The sequence below is a fragment of the Nannospalax galili genome, unplaced genomic scaffold (genome assembly GCF_000622305.1).
Source record: "Nannospalax galili isolate Female #2095 unplaced genomic scaffold, S.galili_v1.0 scaffold664, whole genome shotgun sequence".
Taxonomy (NCBI): domain Eukaryota; kingdom Metazoa; phylum Chordata; class Mammalia; order Rodentia; family Spalacidae; genus Nannospalax; species Nannospalax galili.
The window spans coordinates 3,415,007-3,437,634 of NW_008354274.1; the positions used below are offsets into that span (position 1 = coordinate 3,415,007).

Genomic DNA, 22,628 nt, shown 5'->3' on the forward strand with positions numbered 1-22,628 from the left:
TTGTTAACGACTTGTCAGCTGAGGGGCACTTAGGTTGCTTCCATCTCTTAGCTATTGTGAAAAGAGCAGCAACCAACATGGTTGTACAAGAGTCCTTTGGGTATATGCCAAGGAGTAGTATAACTGGGTCATTTGGCAGATTCATTTTTAGTTTTTTAAGAGTTCTCCACACTGATTTCCATAGGGGTTGCAGCACAAGTTTGCAATCTCATCAGCAGTGAATGAGTGTTCCTCTTTCCCCACATCCTCGCCAGCATTTGGTATCATTTGTTCTCTTGATCCTAGACAGTCTGATTGGGGTAAGGTGATACCTTAGGGTGGTTTTAATTTGCATTTCCCTAATTACTAACGATATTCAACACTTTTAAAAATGTTTCGTAGCCATCTTTATTTCTTCCTTTGAGAACTCTGTTTAGATCTTTAGCCTATCTTTTCATTGGGTCATTTGGTTTCTCGATTCTTTGTTTTTTTGAGTTCTTTATAGATTCTGGATGTTAAACCTCTGTCAGATGTGTCACTGGTGAAGATTTTTTCCCATTCTGTGGGTTTTATCTTCACTTTTTTTATTGTTTCTTTTGATGTACAGAAGCTTTTTAGCTTATTGAGGCCCCACTTGTTGATTGCTGACCTTAATTCCTGAGCAACTTCTGTTCAATTTAGAAAATCCTTCCTGCACCTATATCTTCTAAGTTACTGCCAATATTTTCTTCTAATAGTTTCAGGGGTTCCAGTTTCACATTGAGGTCTTTGATCCACTTGGAGTACATTTTTGTGCTGGGTGAAAGATAAGGATCTAGTTTCATTCTTCTACAGGTGGAGATCCAGTTTTGCCAGCACCATTTGTTGAAGATGGTCTTTCCTCCATTGTGTGTTCTTGGTACCTTTGTCAAATATCAGGTGGCTGAAGTTGCATGTACTCGGGTTTGGGTCTTCAATGATGTTCTATTGATCTATGTGTCTATTTTTGTGCCAGTACCATGCTGTTTTGTGGCTATAGCTCTGTAGTATACTTTGATATCGGGTATAGTAATCCCCCTCAGCGTTGCTCTTTGTGATCAGGGTTGCTTTGGCTATCCGTGGTCTTTTGTGTTTCCATACAAATTTAAGGATGGTTTTTTTCTAATTCTGTGAGGTATGTCATGGGGATTTTGATTGGTATTGCATTGAATCTATATATTGCTTTCGATAGGATGGTCATTTTCACAATATTAATTATTCCAATCCATGAGCATGGGAGCTCCTTCAATGTCCTGGTGTCTTCCTCAATCTTTCTTTAATGATTTAAATTTTTCATTATAGAGATTTTTGGTGTCTTTGGTCAGATTTATTCCAAGATATATATATAGCAGTTGTGAATGGGAGCATTTCTCCATATTCTTTCTCCAATTGCTTGTTATTGGTATATAGAAAGGCTACTGATTTTTGTAGATTGATTTTATAACATGCCAACATACTGAAAGTGTTGATCAGGTCTAGAGGTTTTCTGGTGGAACTTTTGGGATCTCTTAGGTATAATATCATATCATCTGCAAAAAGTTATAGTTTGACTTCTTCTTTTCCAATTAGTACTCCTTTTATTTCATTCTCCTGTCTTATTTCTCTAGCAAGAGTTTTAGGCACTATGTTGAAAAGAAGTGGAGATAGTGGACATCCTTGTCTGGGTCCTGATTTTAATGGGAATGCTTCCAGTTTTTCTCCATCTAGAATGATGTTGGCTGTGGGTTTGTTATATATGGTTTTAATTATGTTGAGGTATGTTCCCTGCAGTCCAATTCCTTCTAGGACTTTGAACATAAATCCATGCTGAATTTTGTCAAAAGCCTTTTCTACATCTATTGAGATGACAATGTGGTTTTTGTCTTTGAGTCCATTTATATAATTAATGATGTTTATTGACTTATGTATATTGAACCCTGCATTTATAAGATTATGTTTATTGACTTGTGTATATTGAACCATCCCTGCATCTCTGGAATAAAGCCTACTTGATCATGGTAAATGATCTTTTTGATGTACATCTGTATGTACATATGTATGTATTTGTTGAGATTTGTGGCCCAGTATGTGGTCAGTTTTTGAAAAAGTTCCATGGGGTACTGAGTAAAAAGTATATTCTTTGGTGCTAGGGTGGAATATTCAAAAGATGTCTGTTAGGTCCATTTGGTGTATGGTATAATTTAATTCAGACATCTCTGTTTATTCTAATGGAGGCAGTGAGGTATTGAAGTCCTCTACTATTACTGAATTGGGGTTAATCTGTGTCTTAAAGTCCTGTAGTGTTATTTTTATTAATTTGGGTGCACCAGAGTTTGGTGAATATATGTTCAGGATTGTAATATCTTCTTGGTTAATTGTTCCTTTGATCAGAATGAAGTGACCCTCCTTATCTCTTCTGATTAGTTTTACTTTGAAGTCTATTTTGTCAGATATTAGTATTGCAACCCCTGCTTGTTTCTTAGTGCCATTTACTTGGAATATTCTTTTCCATCCTTTTACCTTAAGGTAGTGCCTGTCCTTGAAGGTGAGATGGGTTTCTTGCAGACAACAAAGAGATGAATTTTGTTTCATAATCCATTCACTTAGCCTTTGTCTTTTGACTGGGGAGCTCAGTCCATTTATATTTAAGGTTATTGTTGAAAGATGTGTATTGGTTGCCATCATTTTGATTGCTGTTTGTGTTCTTTGTCTAATTTTGTGTTTCCTCAGTTATACCTTTATTTATTTTCTTTCATTGCCCCGGGGGTATCGTTTTTTTCCTCTCCACTCTCTGTATTGTTTCAAGTATTTTTGAAGGGCTGGTTTTGTGTCCATGTATTCTTTCAGGCTATTCGTGTCATGGAAGATTTTTCTTTCCCCCTCGCTTACAGAACCCAGGTGAGGGGTTCCTTAGAGGAGCATAGGTGACTCCACGCCTCATGGATGGCATCCTCATGGAAACTACATCATGACGTCCTAATTTTAATTAACCTTCCACTTCCCATCTAGCATCTTCCAAGATTACTTGCAGCTGGGGGAGGGAACAGGGGATAATCTGTACATTTACTGTTTTTACTGTTATGTCATGGGGAGTTTCTTTTCTGATCCTATTTGGTGTTCTGTGTGCTTCCTGTATTTGTATGGGGATGTCATTCTTTAATTTGGGGAAATTCTCTTCTACAATCCTGTTTAAGGTCTGGTCAATACCATTAACCTGAAATTCTTCTCCTTCCTCTATTCCTGTGATCCACAAATTTGGTCTTTTCATGGTGTCCCACATCTCTTGCATATTCCATTCCTGAGATTCTTTTAAAATTTTCCATAATCTTTGCTTGAGTGGTCCAGTTCTTGAACTTTATCCTCCAGTGTTGATACTCTGTTTTCCCTTTCATTCATTCTAACAGTGAGGCTTTCCCCTGTTATTTCAAGTTGGCTTATTGAGTTTTGTACTTCCTTCTTCATTTCTGCCTGAGTTTTCGTCAATGTTTCTATCTCTTTTGTGAATTCATTCACAAGTTTATCCCTATCTTCTTTTAGCTCTTTGATTTGTTTGTCCATGTGTTCTTTAAATTCATTGAATTCCTTGATCATATTTATGATTGTTCTTTTAAATTCTGTGTCCTGAATTATCTCTAGGAGATTCTCCTGTAGAACTCTTCTACAGGATTGGTGGAGTTTGGTTTTGGTTTTCCCTGCTATTATTTTTCTGTTGCAATTTTGGCATGTAGATTTCGTCTTTTGTCGTGATTTTGGCATGTGAATTTCTTTTGTTTATGATTCTGATATGAGAATTAAGTTGAAGTATGCTTCTGTTTGTACTGTTGGTGTGCACAGGTCCTTTCCTTATCAGTTATGTAAATCTGGTTGATACAAGTTTCAGGTTCTCTCAGGTTTTATTTTGGAGGGAACTGATGGCTTCAGATCAGCTCTTCAAGAGCACCTACAGAAGGCCAAGTCAGGTTCCAGTCAGGCACACTCAGGCTTCCTTCTGAAGTTTGGACCCTTCTTAGCAGGAACTCAGAGAAAATTTGGGAAATTCCCTGTGGGGGGGCAATTTTGGGACTCTCAGTTGGTCTGCTGTGTTCTCAGCCCCTATGCCAGAGGAAGGCCAGAACCAGCACTCTCTGGCTGTCTGCTGAGATCACACCCACTACACCTGATAGAGCTGGGAACCCGCTGTCTCAGGCTGTCTGCTAAGACCTCAGCCTTAGCCTACCAAAGCTAGGGCTTTCCTGGGGCCTCACAAAATCCCAGGTAGGGGGATGGGTATGGCTCAATTAAGGGAGGCTCACCACCACGTGGAGGCAGGGGGAAGTCAGAACCCAGCACTCTGGCAATCTTCTGCGATCACAGCCACTACTTAGATAGAGGTCAGAACCCGCCCTCTCAGGCTGTCTACTAGGATCTCAGCCTGAGCCTACCAAATCCAGGTCTTGCTCTCTAGTTTTCTTACACAGGTCAGGCCCACCTACCTAGGAATGGCACTGCCCACAGTGAGCTGTGCATGTCCACAGGTCAATCCAGCAGAGGAAATTCCTCAGTTGTGGGTCCTTCTTCCCAGGTGTGTCAAGTTGACAACTGAAGATAACTATGACAATGCGTGTTCATGTGTGTGTCACCCACATGTGTGGAGGTCAGAGGACAAGCTCTGGTGCTTGTCTTTGCCCTCCCCCTTGTTTGAGGCAGGATCTCTCATTCACTGTTGTGGTCAACAGTAAACTGGCCTGAAAGCTTCCAGAAACTCTGTCTTGACATTCATCTCCTTGTATGAGTGCTGGGCAGTCATCACATGTTAGCAGCTTTTTGTGGGTTCCGGGGATATAAACTTCAGTCCTCATACTTGCAAGGCAAGACCTTACACACTGAGATAGCTTCCCAGCCCTCACTCTCTTTTTAAGGTCAAATATGGATGATGACCCCAAGCACCTGAAGGCCTAGTGATATATTTTCTAACACACATTACAAAAATTCTTTATAATGAAAAAATTTGACTGGGTGCATTGGCCCACACCTTTGATTTCAGCACTTGGAAGGCAGAGGCAGACGGATCTCTGTGAGATCAAGGCCAACCTGGTCTATATAGTGAGCTCCAGGCCAGCTGGGAATACAGGGAGACCCTGTCTTTAAAACAAACAAACAGCAAAATGTTTGCCCATAATCTTGAAGTCTTTTTATTAAGTTTTATTCATTTTTTGTGTATGTTTTACTTGCATGTATGTAAGTACACCACGTATGCCTAGTAACCACAGAGGTCAGAAGAGTGTATCAGATCCCCTATAACTGGAGTTATAGTTGGGTGCTACCATGTGGGTGCTGGGAATCGAACCCAGGTCCTCTGCAAGAGCAGCCAGTGCTCTTAACCACTGAGCCATTTCTCCAGCCCCTTAAAGTCTTAAAATTCATCTTCCCATCTAAAGGATTCTTTGTGAACGGGTTCAGGTCCACCAGGCCTGAGGGATCTGAGATCCAGATGTCTTCAGCCCAGAACCTGAGGCCACATAGGAGAGTCAAAGTCTACCCACACCACCCACCCTACCCTGGTTGAGTGATGGAGGTAGGCATCAGTGGGGCTCACAGGGGTCACAGCAAAGCCCCCAAACATGGAAGCTCCTCAAGTAGCCTGGGAAGTCCCAGATGGGGCATGGCTTCAAGGGAGCCCTGTGTCCTCTTCCCTGGCAGCAGGTGTCACAGTGGGGAGGGCTGACTACAGCACCCAACTGTGGAGTCAGCCCAACATTTCTGAGTCATATACATACAGGCCCAAGGCCTACTTCCCCCTCAGCTAAGGGGCTGCCACGTATTTCCACCTCCCAGCCCCAAGGAGGTAATGCCACTCAGTTCACTCAGCCCCTTTGCCTTGGTCCTGAGGGTTCCCAACCAGGGTGGCTACCCCAACACAGAAAGGGAGGCTCCTCCCACAGGGCAATGGACCCCAGGGAACAGGGAGTGGAGGCCTGCATCTGAAAAGGGGCAAGAAACCAGGGCATGGTGGCCTGTAATCCCAGCACTCTGGAGGCAAAGCAGGAAGGTTGTGAGTTGCAAGTGACCCCAGGCTACATATCAAGACCCCATCTCAATACAAACACAGGAAACTGGAGAGAGGGCTTAGCGGTTAAAAGCACTGTCTACTCTTGCAGGGACCCAGGTTTAGTTCTCAGCACCCACATGATGACTCATCACCATCTATAACTCCAATTCCAGGGTATCCAACACCCTCTTCTAGCCTCTATAGGCATTGCACTCACATGGTGCACTTACATACATACAAGCAAACACACACATAGAATAAAACAAGTCTTTAAAACGTACACACTGATAAACAACAAAAACTAAATAAATAGTTTGTCTTGTAACATGGCATTCATTTTTCTGTGTCCCCTTTTTTTCCTGATTAAAAAAAAAGTGACAGAAGGGGGCTGGAGAGATGGCTCAGAGCTTGAGAGCACTGGTTGCTCTTGTAGGAGACCTGGATTTGATTCCCAGCACCCACATGGCAGCTAACATCCATCCTGTAACTCCAGTTCCAGGGGATCTGTCACCCTCTTCTGATCTCCACAGTCACTGCATGACACGGGTGCATCTAACTGCATGCAGTATACTCATACACATAAAAATAAATGAATAAAAAAGTGACAGAAGGACTGGGGGTGCAGCTCAGTTGGTAGAGCACTTGCTTAGCACACACGAGGTCCCGGGTTCAGTCCCCAGCCACCATATAAACCAGGTATGGTAGTGAACACCTATAATCCCAGTATTTGGGAGGGTGAGGCAGGAGATTGGGAGTTCAAAGTTATCCTCAGCTACATAGTGAGTTCAAGGCCAGCCTGTTATATGAGACCCCATCTCAAAAATGAAAAAAGGATAGAAACGTCTAAGCCCCTTAGGCCCTGCCATGCAGGCTCCCAGGCCACAGGCTTCCACGTGCAGTTCTCTCTACTCCTTGCAATTTGCTCTTGCCTCACATCGCTAGTTCTGTTGCCCTACCCTGGCTGGGGGCTTGGAAAGCTTGGAGAAAAGACCAGGAGCAGGAATAAAGTCATCCTTGAGCTCTCTGAGGCTTCCCGAGAAGCAACTCTGTAGGCTGGCCACAGAGGTCGAAGATGATAAATAAAGACACGTGCAGAGACACGCGCAGACCTGCCTGAGGCTGCCCATCCTTCCCCAAGGACCTCAGCAGCCTGAGTGGGAGCCACGAGCTGTCGTTGCCAGTGTCCCAGAGTACATACAGGGATGAGCAGAGCAGTCCCTGAAGCACATTCTACAAATGTGGTAACCCAAGAAAAGCACAAGGTCAACATGGGTCTTGATTTGGTCCTTTGCTATCCAAGGCGGCCCCTGTATCTGGCACTGCTCTCCATCTCTGATCCAACTTCGGGGTCCATTTGGTTCCCGGCCTCCTGTATGGCTGTCTTGTCATCATCTACTACTTCGGTCGCCTTGGCCTCTTGGCACTGTCGCCCTGGAGCCTGCGGGGGTTGCTGGGAGGCAGCGGGCTGTGACGCCGACCTCCGCTGTCTGTAGATCCTGGGGTGGATGGGAGACTTTGGTCTGCGGAACAGGTGAAGCTAGTGCTCACCACCATTGAGACCACATGATGTGGCCACACATGTAACCCAACCTCACAGAGCCTGACCCCTCTCCCGCTGGGCTGCCACCATCAGCACCAATCATCTTCCAGCCTGCACAAGGCCCACACGACAAGGACGGGGGAGGGTCTCTGTGGACCCTTCCCATCCCTCAAACTCAAAGATACGTGTCAAACTGGCTGTCACTCAGCCTTCGTCTTCTTATCCCAAACCCCTTTAACCTTTCCTTAAACAGCAGCACGGGGGAGGGAAGGTGTAGCCACCGGAACCGAGGTTGCACAGCAGGAACACCCTCCTTTGCCCCCATCCCCCTGGTAGTCTGAATGCCCAGGGATATTTGATTTCATCCTTCCCAATGGCTTGGTTGTGAGGTGGCCTGGAGGTGGGGGTGGGGGTATGGCAGAGTGGTACCCAGGATGCCAGAGGGAGCTTGCTGTGCCCAGGAGGGGATCCGGGCAGCACTGGCTTCTCTGTTTGAGATTAAGATGATGTGGATGTTGGAGCTGGAGAGATGGCTCAGCGGTTAAGAGCACTGACTGCTCTTGCAGAGGACCCAGGTTCAATTCCCAGCACCCACGTGGCAGTTGCAAACCGTCCTTAACTCCAGTTCCAGGGGAATCCGAAGCCCTCTTCTGATCTCCGCGGCATTGCACGACACGGGTGCACTCACATACATGCGGGTAATATACTCATACACATAAAGTAAAAATAATAAATAAATAATTTTTTTTAAAGATGATACGGATATGGGCACTAATGTGGCTGACCCTGGAGCTGGGGTTTAGCAACATGTAGGACAAGTCAGTGCTCTTCTTGCTTCAAGATATAAAAATAGAAGAGGCCAGGGGGGAGAGAGGAGGGGCCAGGCTGAAAGGGAGTGCACTGTGCAGCAATCCTCAGGGCTGATGCCTAGGCTAGCAGCCTTCCTGTCCTGGGAGGGACCTTAGCTGGGGACACTTCTCAATGAAGCAAAAGGCAACAAACTTGATTTTGAACAAGGGGTCGGGGTGAGCTGGGGAGGGTGGGGGTGCAGGCCTGTCATCCCAGCACTTGGGACGTTAAGGTAGGAGGAGTGTGAGTTCCAGGCTAGCCTGGGCTACAGAGCCAGACCTTGCCAAAGAACTAAGAAAAGAGAAAGAAGGGAAGGATGGGAGGAAAGGAGGGGGGAGGAGAGAAACTTCTCAGGGTTTAGGACCCAAATAAAGAACCTTTGTCATTGACACTGAGTACGTGAGGAGTGAAATAAACACATTTAGAAGTGGTCTCACTTGTTCCTTTTGGCCTAACGTAGCTAAGCAAACATTTGCCGTCATATAGAGAAGCCTGGGGTGGTGGCACATACCTGCCATCCCAGCACTCGCATGGGAGACTGAGGTAGAGGGATGGATGGAGAGAGGTCAGCCCAGGCTACAGAGTGAGTTCCAGGCCATTCTGCCCTACACGGTGGTTGTGTATATGGCTGTGGAAAGTGCCATCATTTGTAGATGTCTAAAGCTACACAGTGAAATAATGACACTGTGTGTGTGTGTGTGTGTGTGTGTGTGTGTGTGTGCATGCATATAGAGGCCAGCTTACATTCTCCCATGTTCCTCAAGCCCCAGGGGTCCTCCTCAATTCTGGGATGACAGATGCACACCGCACCTAGCCCTTTCTATATGTGTTTTGGGGAGCAGACTCAGGTCCTTGTATTTGCAAGGCAAGTACTTTACAACTTACCTTTTCCCCAGCCCCAGTAATAATAGTTTTTGTTTTTATTTTTGTTTTTGAGGCAGGATCTCACTATGTAGTCCTGGCTGGCCTGGAACTCACTATGTAGACCAGGCTGGCCTTAAACTCACAGAGATCTCCCTGTCTCTGCCTCCTGAGTGCTAGGATTAAAGGTTTGCACCACCATGCCCAGCCCAATAATTCTTTTTAAAAGAACAGGGAGGGACTGGGTTAGAGAGATGCTCAGCAGTTAAGAGCACTTGCTACTCTTGCAGAGGACCTGAATTCAGTTCCCAGGACCCATGGAGGAGGTTCACAATCACCTGTAACTCCAACTCCAGAGGATCTGATGCCCTCTTCTGGACTCTGAGGGCTCTGCACTCTCTCTCTCTCTCTCACACACACACACACACACACACACACACACACACGCACACACACATGAGATAATAAAATAAATCTTGAAAAATAAAGAATTAGGAGGATCCACATACAGTGTATAGGAGGTGGACTCACCCGGGTGTCCACCTACCCAATGGGTGCCTAAATCCCGTGTCCAGCCTTCCTGTACCATTACCCCAGGACCCAGCTCTGAGACCCCATTCTCCTCAACTTGACCCTCATGTGGCTCACCTTCACCTGCCGATCCCACTAAGCAGGGTACCTGCCCCACCACTGTCATGCTCCCAGAGGTGCCCCCTACAGCCCATCTCCTCCTGGCCAGCATGTGGCTCTTGTCTGTCTACCTTAGCCCAGAGTCTGGGCCCCAGCATTCAACTGGTCTGGCCAAGCACTTGAGACCAAACAACTCAGTCAAAGTCTGAGAGGGCAAAATGTTTGAGAAGGAGGTGAGGGCTCCATCGGGGATCCCAGGGAGCTTTTGGGACAAGGGACAAGGACAGCATGGGAAGCCACAGGTCCCCACTGTTTCCTCCCAGTTGACAGAGCAAGCCAGGCAAGAGAAGGAGACGGAAATTCAACTTCAAGCCCTTCCTGTCCTCCCACTGCCAAGAGCATCCCAAGTCCCTGTCCTCCAGGGTATCAGAGTTCTCCAAGTAGGCTAGGTGTACAAAGAACAGAGGCCTGGATAGTGTGGGGATGGGTGTGTGTGCTGCTGTCCCTCCACCAATCTCCAAGGAAAGACAAAAGTGTCCAGGAAGCCAGTGGGATATGGATGGGGACACAGGGACAGGGTCAGGGACAGGGCCAGACACTGACCTCGGATGTCTCGTGGCAGGAGGGATGGCCGGCTAGATGATGGGCTGTTCTGCCACATGGCACTGGGGAAAGTGAAGCTGACCTCGGGCACTTGGAGCGTGTTCTCATCTAAAGGAGAGACCAGGAGCAGGAAGCGTTATTAAGCATTATTATAGGAAATGCCCGAAGGGCCTGGAAATCAAACCAAAGAGCGAGCAAACAGACGGGAAACATGCAGCACCTACTGCACACAGGCTCTCACTCAGCACCTCCCTGTGACTTCTCACAGTCCTGTGAGGGATGGAGTCTGGGGAGGGGAGAAAGGAGGAGGGGGAGGAAGAAGAAGAGAAAGGACAAGAGGCAGATCAGAAGGAGGAGGGAGAGGAGGAGGGAATGGGTGATAGGGAGGACGAAGAAAAGGAGGAGCAGGAGGAGGGAGAGGAAGAAAAGGAGAAGGGGAACAGGGAGGAGGAAGAAGAGGAGGATTGGGGGAGGGGAGAAGGAAGAGGAGGAAAAGAAGAAAGGAGGAGGGAACAGAAGGAAGAGGGAAATCACAGAAGCCTACATCTCTAAACAGAGCGTGGTAGTGCCTGTAATCCTAACCCTCAGGAGGCTGAGGCAGAACTGCAATTTTGAAGCCAAGCTTTGCTGCATAGTAAGTTATAGGCTAGCCTGAGCTACCACAGCTTTCTCAAAACACAATTTTAAAAAATCGTTTTGTTTTGGTTTGTTTGAGACAGGGTCTCCTGTAGCCCAGGCTGGCCTCAAATACACTACAAAGCCAAGGATGACCTTGAACACCTGATCTTCCTGCTTCCACCTGTTGACTGATGGAGTTATAGGTACTACCATACCTTGTTTACACAGTACTAGGGATGGACCCAGGCTTCCTGCATGCCAGGCAAGTACTCTAGCAACTTAAATCCATCTCAATTGACTTATTTCTTGACAGACAAAAACCTCTGCCTCCAGAGCTCAGAGTTGGGGAACCTTGATGTTCCAGGTCACTGACCAATCTACTTGACAATCAATGAATCAAAAAAACAGGGGCTAGAGAGATGGCTCAGCAGTGAAGTCAAAATACTCATACACATAAAATAAGAAATTTTAAACACACACACACACACATATATATATATATTGTATATATATATGTATATATGAGCAAAGCACAGATAGCTGATGACATTCTGGACTGTCCTGGATTCATGGATTATATTCAGAAGGGACAGTCTTGAGGGACAAAAACATTAACATTATTTTTGTTTCTCTGATCCCATACCTGCGTGGAAACTGAGACTGGGTTTCACTTTGGAGGCTGTGGGCACAGCAGGGAAAAAGCTCTTCCCAGAATGCTTTGGTGGCTGGAGGTACACTGGGGACAGCTGGTTCTCAGCCAAATGCTCCACAGAGGGCTGAGGTTTCTCAGTTACCTGCAGTTTGGAAAAGGCACACAGCCAGACAGGGTGTGAGGATTTCAAGGTCATGTTCTAATTAAACACCTACTGCATGGCAGAGTAGCAGGATCACTGAACCCCGGATGAACGCACAAACGGATGGATGAGTGCGACTCCTCCCCGAATGCTCCCCCTTCCCCTTATGGAGTCCAAACAGAGTTCTTGCCTAAGTCTGGACACTGGGTAATTATATGTCAGCCTGCTGAGCCATGGGGCACCCAGACCCTTGGCTAGATATCGCTCTGGGGGTACCTGGGAGGGGACTTTCAGGGGAGTGTGACATACAGGTTAGCACAATGAGTATAGCAGATGGCCATTCCTTGCATGGGCGGGCCTCATCAAATCAGGTGACAGTTTGAATGGAAATATGAGACAGATCCATCCCCAAAAGGAGAATTCTCCTGTTTGCTGGTGGGACAGTGGGCTCTTCCTCCTGCCTTCAGACTTGAATAGAAGCAGCAGTTGTCCTGAGCATGTCTCTGTCTCTCTGTCTCTCTGTCTCTGTCTCTCTGTCTCTGTCTCTGTCTCTGTCTCTCTCTCTCTCTCTCTCTCTCTCTCTCTCTCTGACTCCTGATACATTCTTTGCTTTTTTTTTTCCTTAAGTTTTGGTCTGGGGCTTTTTGAGATAGAGTCCCACTGTGTAGCCCAGGCTAGCCTGGAACTCATGATCCTCCTGCTACAGCCAGCCCAGGGCTGGAATTATAGCATTAGCCTATAGTGCTTGGCCTGAATTTTACTCTCAAGTAAACGATCACCCTGTGTTCAGTATAAGTTGGGGCTTTGGCCACCAGAGGCCGGATTCAGGACTGCCAGACCCTCACCAGCCAACAACACCCAGCACCAAACACTAGAGGCACTGGAATAGGTAGCAGTGATCAGACCTTGGGATCTGACTCTCACAGGTTACTTAGGAGTCCTCTTTGGAGCCATACAATACCTCTTCTCTCCTTTCTTTTTTCTTTCCTTTTCTTTTTTGGTCTTTTTGAGGCAGGGTCTCCCTGTAGCCCCAGCTGGATTGGAACTCACAGAGATCTGTCTGCCTCTGCCTCCAGAGTGCTGGGGGTAAATGTGTGTGCCACCACACTCGGCTTCTCTTAAGTTAAAAAGCAACACTGGCTAGGGCTATGGCTTGGTGCTACAGCACCTGCCTAGAATCCCCCAGTGAGGGGATGGAGATGTGCTCAGTGGTAGATTACCTACCTAGCATGTGCAAGGCCCTGGGTTCCATCCCCAGTACCATAAAGAAAGACATCTAATACTGAATTGGAACATGAAAATTCTCAGGTCACAAAGCTGGGGATTTTCCCGAGTTAAAACTGTACAAAACACTGATGCTGTGGTGGTTTCAGGCCATGCAGGAGCCTGAGGACTGTGAAGGGCTGTGTGACTTGGGCATGCCTCTCTTCCACCTCCTTGGGTGTGCATGCCTCCTGTGCATCTGCAACAGTGTGAGCCCCTGCCTGTCCTCCCTGGCCTCTCCTCTTGCTGTCCCCACCACACCCCAGCAACCAGACCAACATTCACTCACTGGCTGCACACTCCAGGTAAATGAGGGTGACCTCTTCCTTCCTATCTTCCTCTCCATGGAGTGGTCCCTGATGGGACTGGCATGGGGCCACCTCCTGTCTGCAGGGCTGGGGTCCCTGGAGTCCAAGCCACTGCCCTCTTTGTCCTGCACTTTGCAGCGCCGGCTTGCTGCGATGAGGGCGATGTTCTTGGTACCCAAGGCCATCTCCTTGAGGGCCTGGGCACTCAGGGTGGGGCCGCTGGTCTCTCCCACCAGCTGTGGGGCTCTCAGCTCCAGGCCAGCTGTGGGTTGCAGGCTGGAAACCAGGCTCTTGATGCTCAGAGGGCTTGGCTTCTGCAGGAAAACAGTACAGGCCACTGGAAGTCACTACAATCAGAGCATAGGACCCTGAAGCAGACCCACTGCACGCAGGCTTAGTGGGAAGGGGTCTCCCTCTAGCTAGTGACCTGCACACCAACCTCAAGCATGGGGGGAGTCAGCAGGATTCGGAGGGCTGGCGGCGGAGGGAAAAGGTAGTCTTGTTTTCCCAGCCTCCTCAGCGGTGTGCTTTTGGAGGACTTGTTCCCATCACTGTGGATGAAACAGGAGATCAGCAGGACCACCTTGGAGCCACAGGGTCCTTTGTCACAGCTTAGACTAGCTGGAGTCTAAGCCCAGGCTGCTGTTCAAGCCCAGAGCACTGTGGGCCATGCATCAGAGAAGATGGTAGCCTTGGGCATATTTCTACAGTTGAGGCCACACTGGCTCATATTTGCTGGTTACTTATGGTGGGCAGCCAGAGGGCAGTACGGGCTCTTAGCAGGCTAGGCCCTGTCCTCTATACATTATTAGGGAGATATGCACCTGTGACAGTGCTCTTATAGATAATTGGATGGGATGTAGACTCAGCATGGAAACAAATCTCTGGGCATGTCTGTGAGGGAGTTTCTAGACCGGGTTAACTGAGGAGGGCAGACCCACCCTGAATGTGGGGAGCATCATCCCATGGGCTGGGGTCCTGACTGAATAAAAAGGAGAAAGCGAGCTGAGCACCAGCATCCATCTCTCTGCTCCCTGACTGTGGATGCCGTGTGAGCAGCTGCCTCAGGCTCCTGCCACCATGCCTTCCCTCCATGATGGACTGTATCCTCAAACTGCGGTACAGTGGTAGAGCACTGCATAGAATCCCCTAGTGAGGAGGAGCTAGGGGTGTGGCTCTGTGGTGGAGCACCTGCCTAGAATCCCCTAGTAAGGTACTGAGGGCATATTTAGGTTCAATCACTAGAGAGAGAGGAAGAAAAAAAAAAAGGCTGGGCATGCGGCTTAATTGGTAGACTGTTGGCCTAGTATGCACAATGCCCTAGATTCCATCCTAGCACAGCATAAGTCAGGCATAGTGGCACATGACTGCAATCCTAGCACTCGGGAGGTAGAGGCTGGAGGATCACAAGTTCAAGGTGCTCTTAGTCACATAGTGAGTTCAAGGCCAGCTTGAGCTTCACGGCTATCTCAAAACAAACAAAAACAAACAAACAAAAAACCACCAAGCAAACAAACAAAAACAAATTTTAAAAAAGGAAGCCATCCTCTCCTCTTTCTCTGTCTCTCATTTCCTGCCTCTCCCAACCCTGCTCCCACAGCATGGAAGGACATAGAAAGAAAGTTCCTATTTGGGGGCAGGAGAGATGGCTCAGCAGTTAAGAGTACTGGCTGCCCTTGCAGAGGACCTGGGCTCAGTTCCCAGCACCCACATGGCAGCTAACAACCATCTGTAACTCCAGTTCCAGGGGATCTGATGCCCTCTTCTGGCCTCCACGGGCATTGCACATGCAGGTGCACTTACACACATGCAGACAAAACACTCATACACATAAAGAAATAAAAATAAAAAATATTTTTTAAAAATGTGGCCAAGCCAGGTGTGGTGGTACATGCCAGCACTTTGGAGGCACAGGCAGGTGGATCTCTGTGAGTTCGAGGCCAGCCTGGTCTACTTAGTGAGTTCCAGGACAGTGGGGGCTACAGGGAGACCCTGTCTCAAAAAGACAAGAAAAAAGGTAGCCATCTTTCAGTCAGGAAGAGAACATTCCCAGGCCCTCAAGCCCTCTGGCAGGCTAATCTTGGGCCTTTAGCCTCCAGAGCTGTGGAACAATACATATTACTTAAGCTGCCCAGAGTGCAGTGTTTTGTGACAGCAGATTGAGCAACAGGAACTGTCAAGCAGATTGGCCAAATGTGAACTATTAAACTTAGGAATTGAGTCTAAGGGCAATTAAAGTAAATTAAAAGTAAGTAAATTAAAATTTTGCTAGTGGAGCTGGAGAGGTAGTTCCTTGTTTAAGAGCACCGGCTGCTCTAGCAGAGAGTCCAGATTTGATTCCCAGCACCCACATGATAGCTCACAACTGTCTGTAACTCTAGGTCCAGGGGGTCAGATGACCTCTTCTGGCTTCTGCACATGGCACGCTTACATAAAATGCAGGCAAAATACTCATATATACAAAATAAATTTAAAAATTAAAAAAGAAAAAAATTTGCTAGTGTGTGCTCTAGTCTGCTGGGTGCTGTGTACTGAACTCAGATCCTTTGCAAAAGCAAGTGCTTTTAATTGGCAGGCCATCTTTCTAGATCCGCCTTGCTTTTCTGAAACAGTCTCTCACTGGCCTGGAACTTACCAAATAGGCTAGGCTGGCTGGCCAGTGAGTCACAGGGATCCCCTTGTTTCCACACCCCACCCAACCCCAGTGCTGGACGTGGGTGCACCACTGACACCTTTTTTTTTTTCCAGTGCAGGTTCCAGGGGCCAAACTCAGGTCCTTGTGCTTGTGAGGCAATACCTTTACCCTCTGAGCTGTCTCAGCAGCCCCTCATTTTTAAATGATTCCCCATGGGTTGGAGTGTTGGATCAGTGGTTAAGAGCACTTACTCCTCTTCCAGAGGACCAGAGTTCATTTCCCAGTACCCACACTGAGCAGCTCACAATGGCCTGTAACCTTCCTAGAGGGTGGGTATGAGACACACCTCTGGGGAGAGCAAATTCTAGGATGAGTCCAAGCTGTATGTTGGCAGAGCACCTGGGAATAGAGGCCTCTGCCCAGCCCTGAATTCATTACGGCCTTAGCTCCCTACCCAGACCTCATGGGACCCACCTGTCTCTTTCCAGGAGCATCTGCGGCAGTTCAAATGAGGCTCCCCACGGGAGGTCCTTCCTGTCACCAGGCTGCTCTCCACCGTTTTCCTCAGGCAGTGGAGATGACATGTTCAGAATGGAGCCATCCTGGTACTAGAGAAGCAGAGTGAAGTGGGCAGAGGCACAGGTGACATTTGTTACCAAGCAGATAGTCTCTGAGGGGTCATGGGAAGGCAAGTGTCATCGCTCCACCAGGGCTCAGAGAAAGCCATGGAGCAGGGGTTACCAGCCAGGATTCCTTAACGTGTATCTAGGATGGAGGTGCTGGTTACCGTTTGTCAACTAGACACAGACTAGAGACACCTGGGAAAAGGACACCTCAAGTGAGGAATTTCCTCCATCAGAATGGCCTGTGGTCATGTCTATGGGACATCTTCTTGATTGCTTACTGATGTAGGAGGGTCCAGTTCACTGTGGGTGGTGCCGTTCCTAGGTAGGTAGATGAGCTATATAATAAAGGTACCTGAGGAGGACTGGAGAGATGAGTCAGTGGTGAAGGGCATCTGCTGCTCTTGCAGAAGACCTTGATTTGGTTCCCAGCACCGTATGGCAGCTAACAACCATCCATAACTCCAGTTCCTGAGGCTCTGACACCACCTTCTGACCCCCATGGACATTGCACAACATGGGTTATACTTACACACACGCAGGCAAAACACTCATACACATAAAACTTAAAAGAAAAAAAATGAAAATATAGTGGACAGCACCTGAGGAATGACATCTGAGGTCCTTGTCCTCTGACCTCCACATGCCACATGCACTTACACACATGTGCACCCATACATGTAAACATACACAAGCTGGCAGCTTAGCAAGGAGCCAGAGCAAGGTCTATACAGACCAAGGGTCTTGAGCAGTCCAGAGAGATGATACTGACACCTCCAGACACCAAGAGGTCCTCGGCACACCTGTCACACCAGCAAAGGCCAAAGGTGTGAGAACACCTGAAGGAGTAGGGGTCTGGGCACGCTGTGGTCGGCACACTAGTCTCCACACACAGGGCTGTTGTTGAGCAGCACTGGTGAGAAATCCAGAACCTGCTCTCCTGCCCATGTGCATCTGCCTGAAGATGTGGATACCAAAGATACACAATTGTGGGTGATGGGTGCATGTGAGCAGCCACTGCATGCCATGAGCTGGAGCCTGGGCTTGTGAGTACTGAGCAAGCATGAGAAACCAATTTTGCACAGTCTCCCATAGATGTTCCTTGCAACAGGGCTGGGGCATGTCTCAGTGATAGAGCCCCTGCCTAGAATCCCTCAGTGATGGGCTGGGGTATGACTCAGTGATAGAGTTCCTGCCTAGAATCCCCCAGTGAGGGGATGGAGAGCATGGCTCAATGGTAGAGCTCCTTCCTAGAATCCCCCAATGTGGTGCTGGGGGTGTGACTCAGTGGTAGGGCTCCTGTTTAGAATCCCCCAGTGAGGGGCTGGGGCATGGCTTAGTGGTAGAGTCATGCCCTAGCCCTATATTCTATCTTCAGCACTGTAAAACACACATACCCACACACTCTTAAAGAAACATGGTGAAGTAGGAAGCACAGCAGACATCACCCTAACCCAAGAATCAAGCTTACCATGCTCACTAACAGGACACACCCACTTTGTGCACCTGTGACAGTGTTGTCTGGGGTGCTCCTGCCCAACATAGAATTCTAACAATCAGCTTATCAAGGTGATCGTGAGGGGATGCCTATCCATCCCCAAGTAAGGAACATTCTAGAGTAGCCCAGTAGCACCCTTAAGTGTCAATCATTGGGGCAGAGAAGCTACAGACCTTTGGAGACTGAGGGAATCAAGGAGACCTAGTAGCTAAAGGAAACATAGGTCTCATGCTGGACTTCAGAATGGTAAAAGACATGGGTACCAGAAAATAGAATGTGTGGCCTGGGGTATGGGTCAGTCAGCACAGCACTTGCCTGGCATGCATGAGGGCCCAGGTTCTACCCCCAGCACCACAGAAATCTTGCATAGTGGTGCACGTCTGCAATTCAGGCATTGGAAGGTGGAGGCAGGAGAATCAGAAATTGGAGGTCATCCTTGGCTACATAGTGAGTTCAAGGTCAGCCTGGGCTACATGAGACCCTGTCTCAGAAAACAAATCAAAACGAAACCAAAAACAGAACATGTACCTGTCACTCAAGAAATGGCAAGGTTGAAGGAAGGATACAAGAAATCAGGTGCTGGTGATCCTTTGCTGGAGGGACAGATAGTGTGTCAGTTTCTTGCAACACTAAACGGATTCTAACTACGTGATACAGCCAGCACACTTCTTGGTATTTTCCCAGAAGAGTTAAAACGCTCCCATCCTGGCAACTGATTGCTGCTAGATGAAGAAGAGCTGATCTTCCTAAAACAAGGGACTCTAGAGAAGATTAAACTCAGTGGATGGATTTGCACTGGGGAACAGCTGGGGACACTAACAGCCCAGTGGGCCTTAACAGGAATGACAGAGTATATGGGCTCCAGTGGAGGGGGAGGCTATGGGAGGGTGCCAGTGAGGATGGAGGTATAAAGATAATTAAGATTGTTTGAGATGTTCTGTATGAAATATACACACAAAAAACCATAAAAATAAACCTGCATGTGTATGTTTGTGGCAGGTTTATTGACAACGGCCCAAATTCAAAGCAATGAGGATTCTTTTTAGTAGTGAACAGGCAGATGAATGTTGACATACTTGACAATGCAATGTCACTCAGCAGGAGTGATAAGACCATGGAATGGTGTAGAGGGGATACACGTGGCCACTGCTAAGAGTGTCTGCAAAGACTGCACATTGTGTCAGGCCAACTGTGTGGCTGTAGAAAAAGGCAAAACTACAGAGAAAACAAATCAATTAAAAGATCAGTGGTTGTGCCTGGGCATGATGGCGCACGCCTTTAATCCAAGCACTCAGGAGGCAGAGGCAGGAGAATCTCTGTGAGTTCAAGGCCAGCCTGGTCTACATAGTGAGTTCCAGGCAGCCAGGGCTACACAGTATGACCCTATCTTAAAAAAAAAAAAAAAAAAAAGCAAACCTAGTGCCTGGGGAGGCTGGCAGAGCCAGCACTGAGCACTGCAGGAACCTTCCAGAAGCAGAAAACTGATGCTCCTCCAAAAGCTTCCTATGTTTCCCAGAGGGTGTGGCTTGTGTGCCCTGCATCCCCACATCCCTTCCTCACACTGTGAGGTCTGGGGGGGTTCTTATTCTCCCAAGAGAATGAAACCAAAGGTCTGTGGTCTGGGGGCACCAGGCCTCACTAGGGCCAAGTAGAATTGGTGGGCTAAGCACCCATGCTCTAACATTAGGAGTCTGTCAACAACAAAGTTATAACTGTATAGTTGGCCCAACGCGATGGCTCAGCAGGTGGAGGCACTGGCTGCTAAACCTGATGACCTGCGTTTGATCCCCAAATCTTACATGGTAGAAAGGGAAAACCAACTCCCACAGGTTGTCCTCTGACCTCTGCTCACACACTGTGGCACATACGCTTACACACACACAAACGTACACACACATACAATAAATGAATGAAGAAAAAGATAAATGTAATTTTTTGTTTTGTTTTTTTGAGACGGTCTTCCTGTAGCCCCAGCTGGCCTGGAACTTGCTATATAGACCATGCTGGACTTAATCTCAGAGATCTGCCTGCCTCTCTCTTCCAGGTGCGGGGATTAAAGGTATGCTTCATCATGCCCTTCCCAACAGCTTTGATCCACCCTGGATTCTTCAGGAACAGACAAGGACTAGGGGTATGATCAGAGAGAGACCAGCATAGCCAAGGGAGCAGTACCTGGGCCTTCCCAGCACACCAGCAGACCCTGCTCATCCAGCCTGCAGGGTGGGCTGTCATCTTTAGGCCTGGGCTGAACTCCCCTGGTTATTCTATGTGTGTATATATGTGTATATGTGTTCATGTGTGTGTGTGTGTGTGTGTGTGTGTGTGTGTGTGTGCCATCCAACATGGGTACTAGGAACCAAACCCCAGTCCCCTGAAAGAACAGTAGACTCTCTTATGTACTTATTTATTTGTTTTTATTTTATGTGTATGAGTGTTTGTCTTCATGTATATACATGCACCATTTGCCTGCGATGCCCACGGAGGCCAGAAGAGGGCACAAGACCCTCAGGAACTGGAGTTACAGACAGTTGTTAGCCACCATGTAGGTGCTGGGAACAGAATTGGGGTCCTCTTCTGGAGCAGCCAGTGCTCTTAACCACTGAGCCATCTCTCCAGCCCTGCATCCAGCTTTTTTAAGTGTCACGAAGTGTCACGGGGCTTAAACTTGGGTCCTTATGCTTGCACAGAGTTCTGACTCTGGGTACTTTGTCTGAGGCTGTCTCAAGTTTTCTCCACTTCCTGGGTACAGAGCAGGGCCCAGCAAGGGCAGGCCCAGGGCAGAGCATGACAAGATGGTGTTGAGCATGGTCTTAGCCAGAGGTGGGCAGGAGTGGAGGGGGAGGGGGAAGACTCACCCGGAGCGAGCTGGACATCACGGAGTGCTGTAGCAGCAGGCGATCCAGTGTGCCCTCTCCCAGCTCCCGGGAGTACAGCTGGTATTGCTGCTCCAGGGGCTCTGGGGCTGAAATGCCACTGTCTGCAGGGGCAAAGACAGCAGCCATGAGTATGCTGACTACCGCCTCCTACCAGGCCCACACCACGCTGCAGACCAAAAGGATAGTGTTTTCCAGGGAAGCTTAAAGGCAAAGAGCCTCCTGGAAAGCCTTTTCTTTTCTGTTATGTTATTGTCTTTTCTTTTTCTAGTTCTTTTTTTTTTTTTTTTTTTTGAGACTAGGTTTCATGTAGCCCAAGCTGGCCTCCAGCTTGCTTATATAGCCAAGGATGACCTTGAATTTCTGACCCTGCTGCCGCTACCTTACAAGTGCTGGGATGACAGACAGGCATGGAGCCCCACACTTGGTTTACACGATGCTGGGAATAAAGCTCAGGACTTCGAGCACGCTAGGCAAGCACTGTTTTAATTTTATTATTATGGTTTCTCTGTGTGTGGCAATGAAGTTTGAGCCTTGAACATGTGAGGCAAGAACTCTACCACTAAGCTACACCTAAATTGCCTTTCAATCATAAAACAGTACTATTGGGATGGGGGTGCAGCTCAGTGCTAGAGTATGTGCCTCGCTGAGGTGATGCCCTGGGCTCTATCTACCCCATGCCAACAAGAAAAGGGAAGGGAAGGGAAAAAGGGAAAAGTATGTTAATGAATCTAATACAAATAAAATTTGTAAGCTCAAAGCAAAAAGACAACTATGTTCACATACGCCAAAAGACTCAAAAACAAATGCTGCAGAGAAAACCAGGCATGAATGTTAGGAACTTAGCGGGATTATTCAGAGTAGCCTCAAGGCAAAAGGTCTTGTGGTATATGATCCTATTCATAGGAAAGGTCATGTAGTATATGATCCCATTCATAGAAAATGCCCAACACAGGTAAATACAAAGATAGAAAGATGGTTGGGTTCCAGCACTGGGAAGGCTGAGATGGGAGGATCATGGCCAGCCTGAGCTACACAGTGAGACCCAGTCTGAGAAAGAAAGGGCTGGGGAGGACACTCAGTTGGTAAAATGCTCGCTGCTCAAGCATGAAGCCCTGCATTTGATCCTCAGCACCCCTGTTAAAAAGACCCAGTTTAGCAGGGCGTGGTGGCACACGACTTTAATCCCAGCACTCGGGAGGCAGAGGCAGGCGGATCTCTGTGAGTTGAAGGCCAGCCTGGCCTACTAGTGAGTTCTAAGCCAGCTGGGGCTACAGGGAAACCCTTGTCTCAAAAAGACCAAAAATAAAAATTAAAAACAGCCCAGTTTAGCAGCATGTGCCTATAATTTCAGAGCTGGGGAGATAGAGACAGGAGGGTCCCTGGGCTCGCTGGCCAGCCAGCACAGCCAGTTGGTGAGCCAGGTTCAGTGAGAGACCCTGTCTCAATAACCAAGGTAGTGGGCTGGAGAATCTCTCAATGGTTAAAGGCACTTGCTGCTCTTGAAGAGGACCTGAGTTCAGCTCCCG

The 22,628-nt window shown here is 47.8% G+C and overlaps 1 protein-coding gene across 1 annotated transcript in view; it reads right to left on the minus strand.

Moving 5' to 3' along the window:
- Positions 1 to 7,295: 7,295 nt before the first annotated feature.
- Positions 7,296 to 22,628, minus strand: part of LOC103748719 (kinesin-like protein KIF19) — a 53,611-nt gene continuing 38,278 nt past the window's right edge. Inside the window, exons 14-21 of the mRNA XM_029555136.1 lie at positions 21,082 to 21,203; positions 16,580 to 16,713; positions 13,910 to 14,021; positions 13,452 to 13,784; positions 11,749 to 11,899; positions 10,488 to 10,595; positions 7,595 to 7,655; positions 7,296 to 7,500 (exon numbers count right to left, since the gene is read on the minus strand). Of these exons, the coding sequence (XP_029410996.1) occupies positions 7,296 to 7,500; positions 7,595 to 7,655; positions 10,488 to 10,595; positions 11,749 to 11,899; positions 13,452 to 13,784; positions 13,910 to 14,021; positions 16,580 to 16,713; positions 21,082 to 21,203 (1,226 nt within the window). The remainder of the gene's footprint in view (positions 7,501 to 7,594; positions 7,656 to 10,487; positions 10,596 to 11,748; positions 11,900 to 13,451; positions 13,785 to 13,909; positions 14,022 to 16,579; positions 16,714 to 21,081; positions 21,204 to 22,628) is intronic.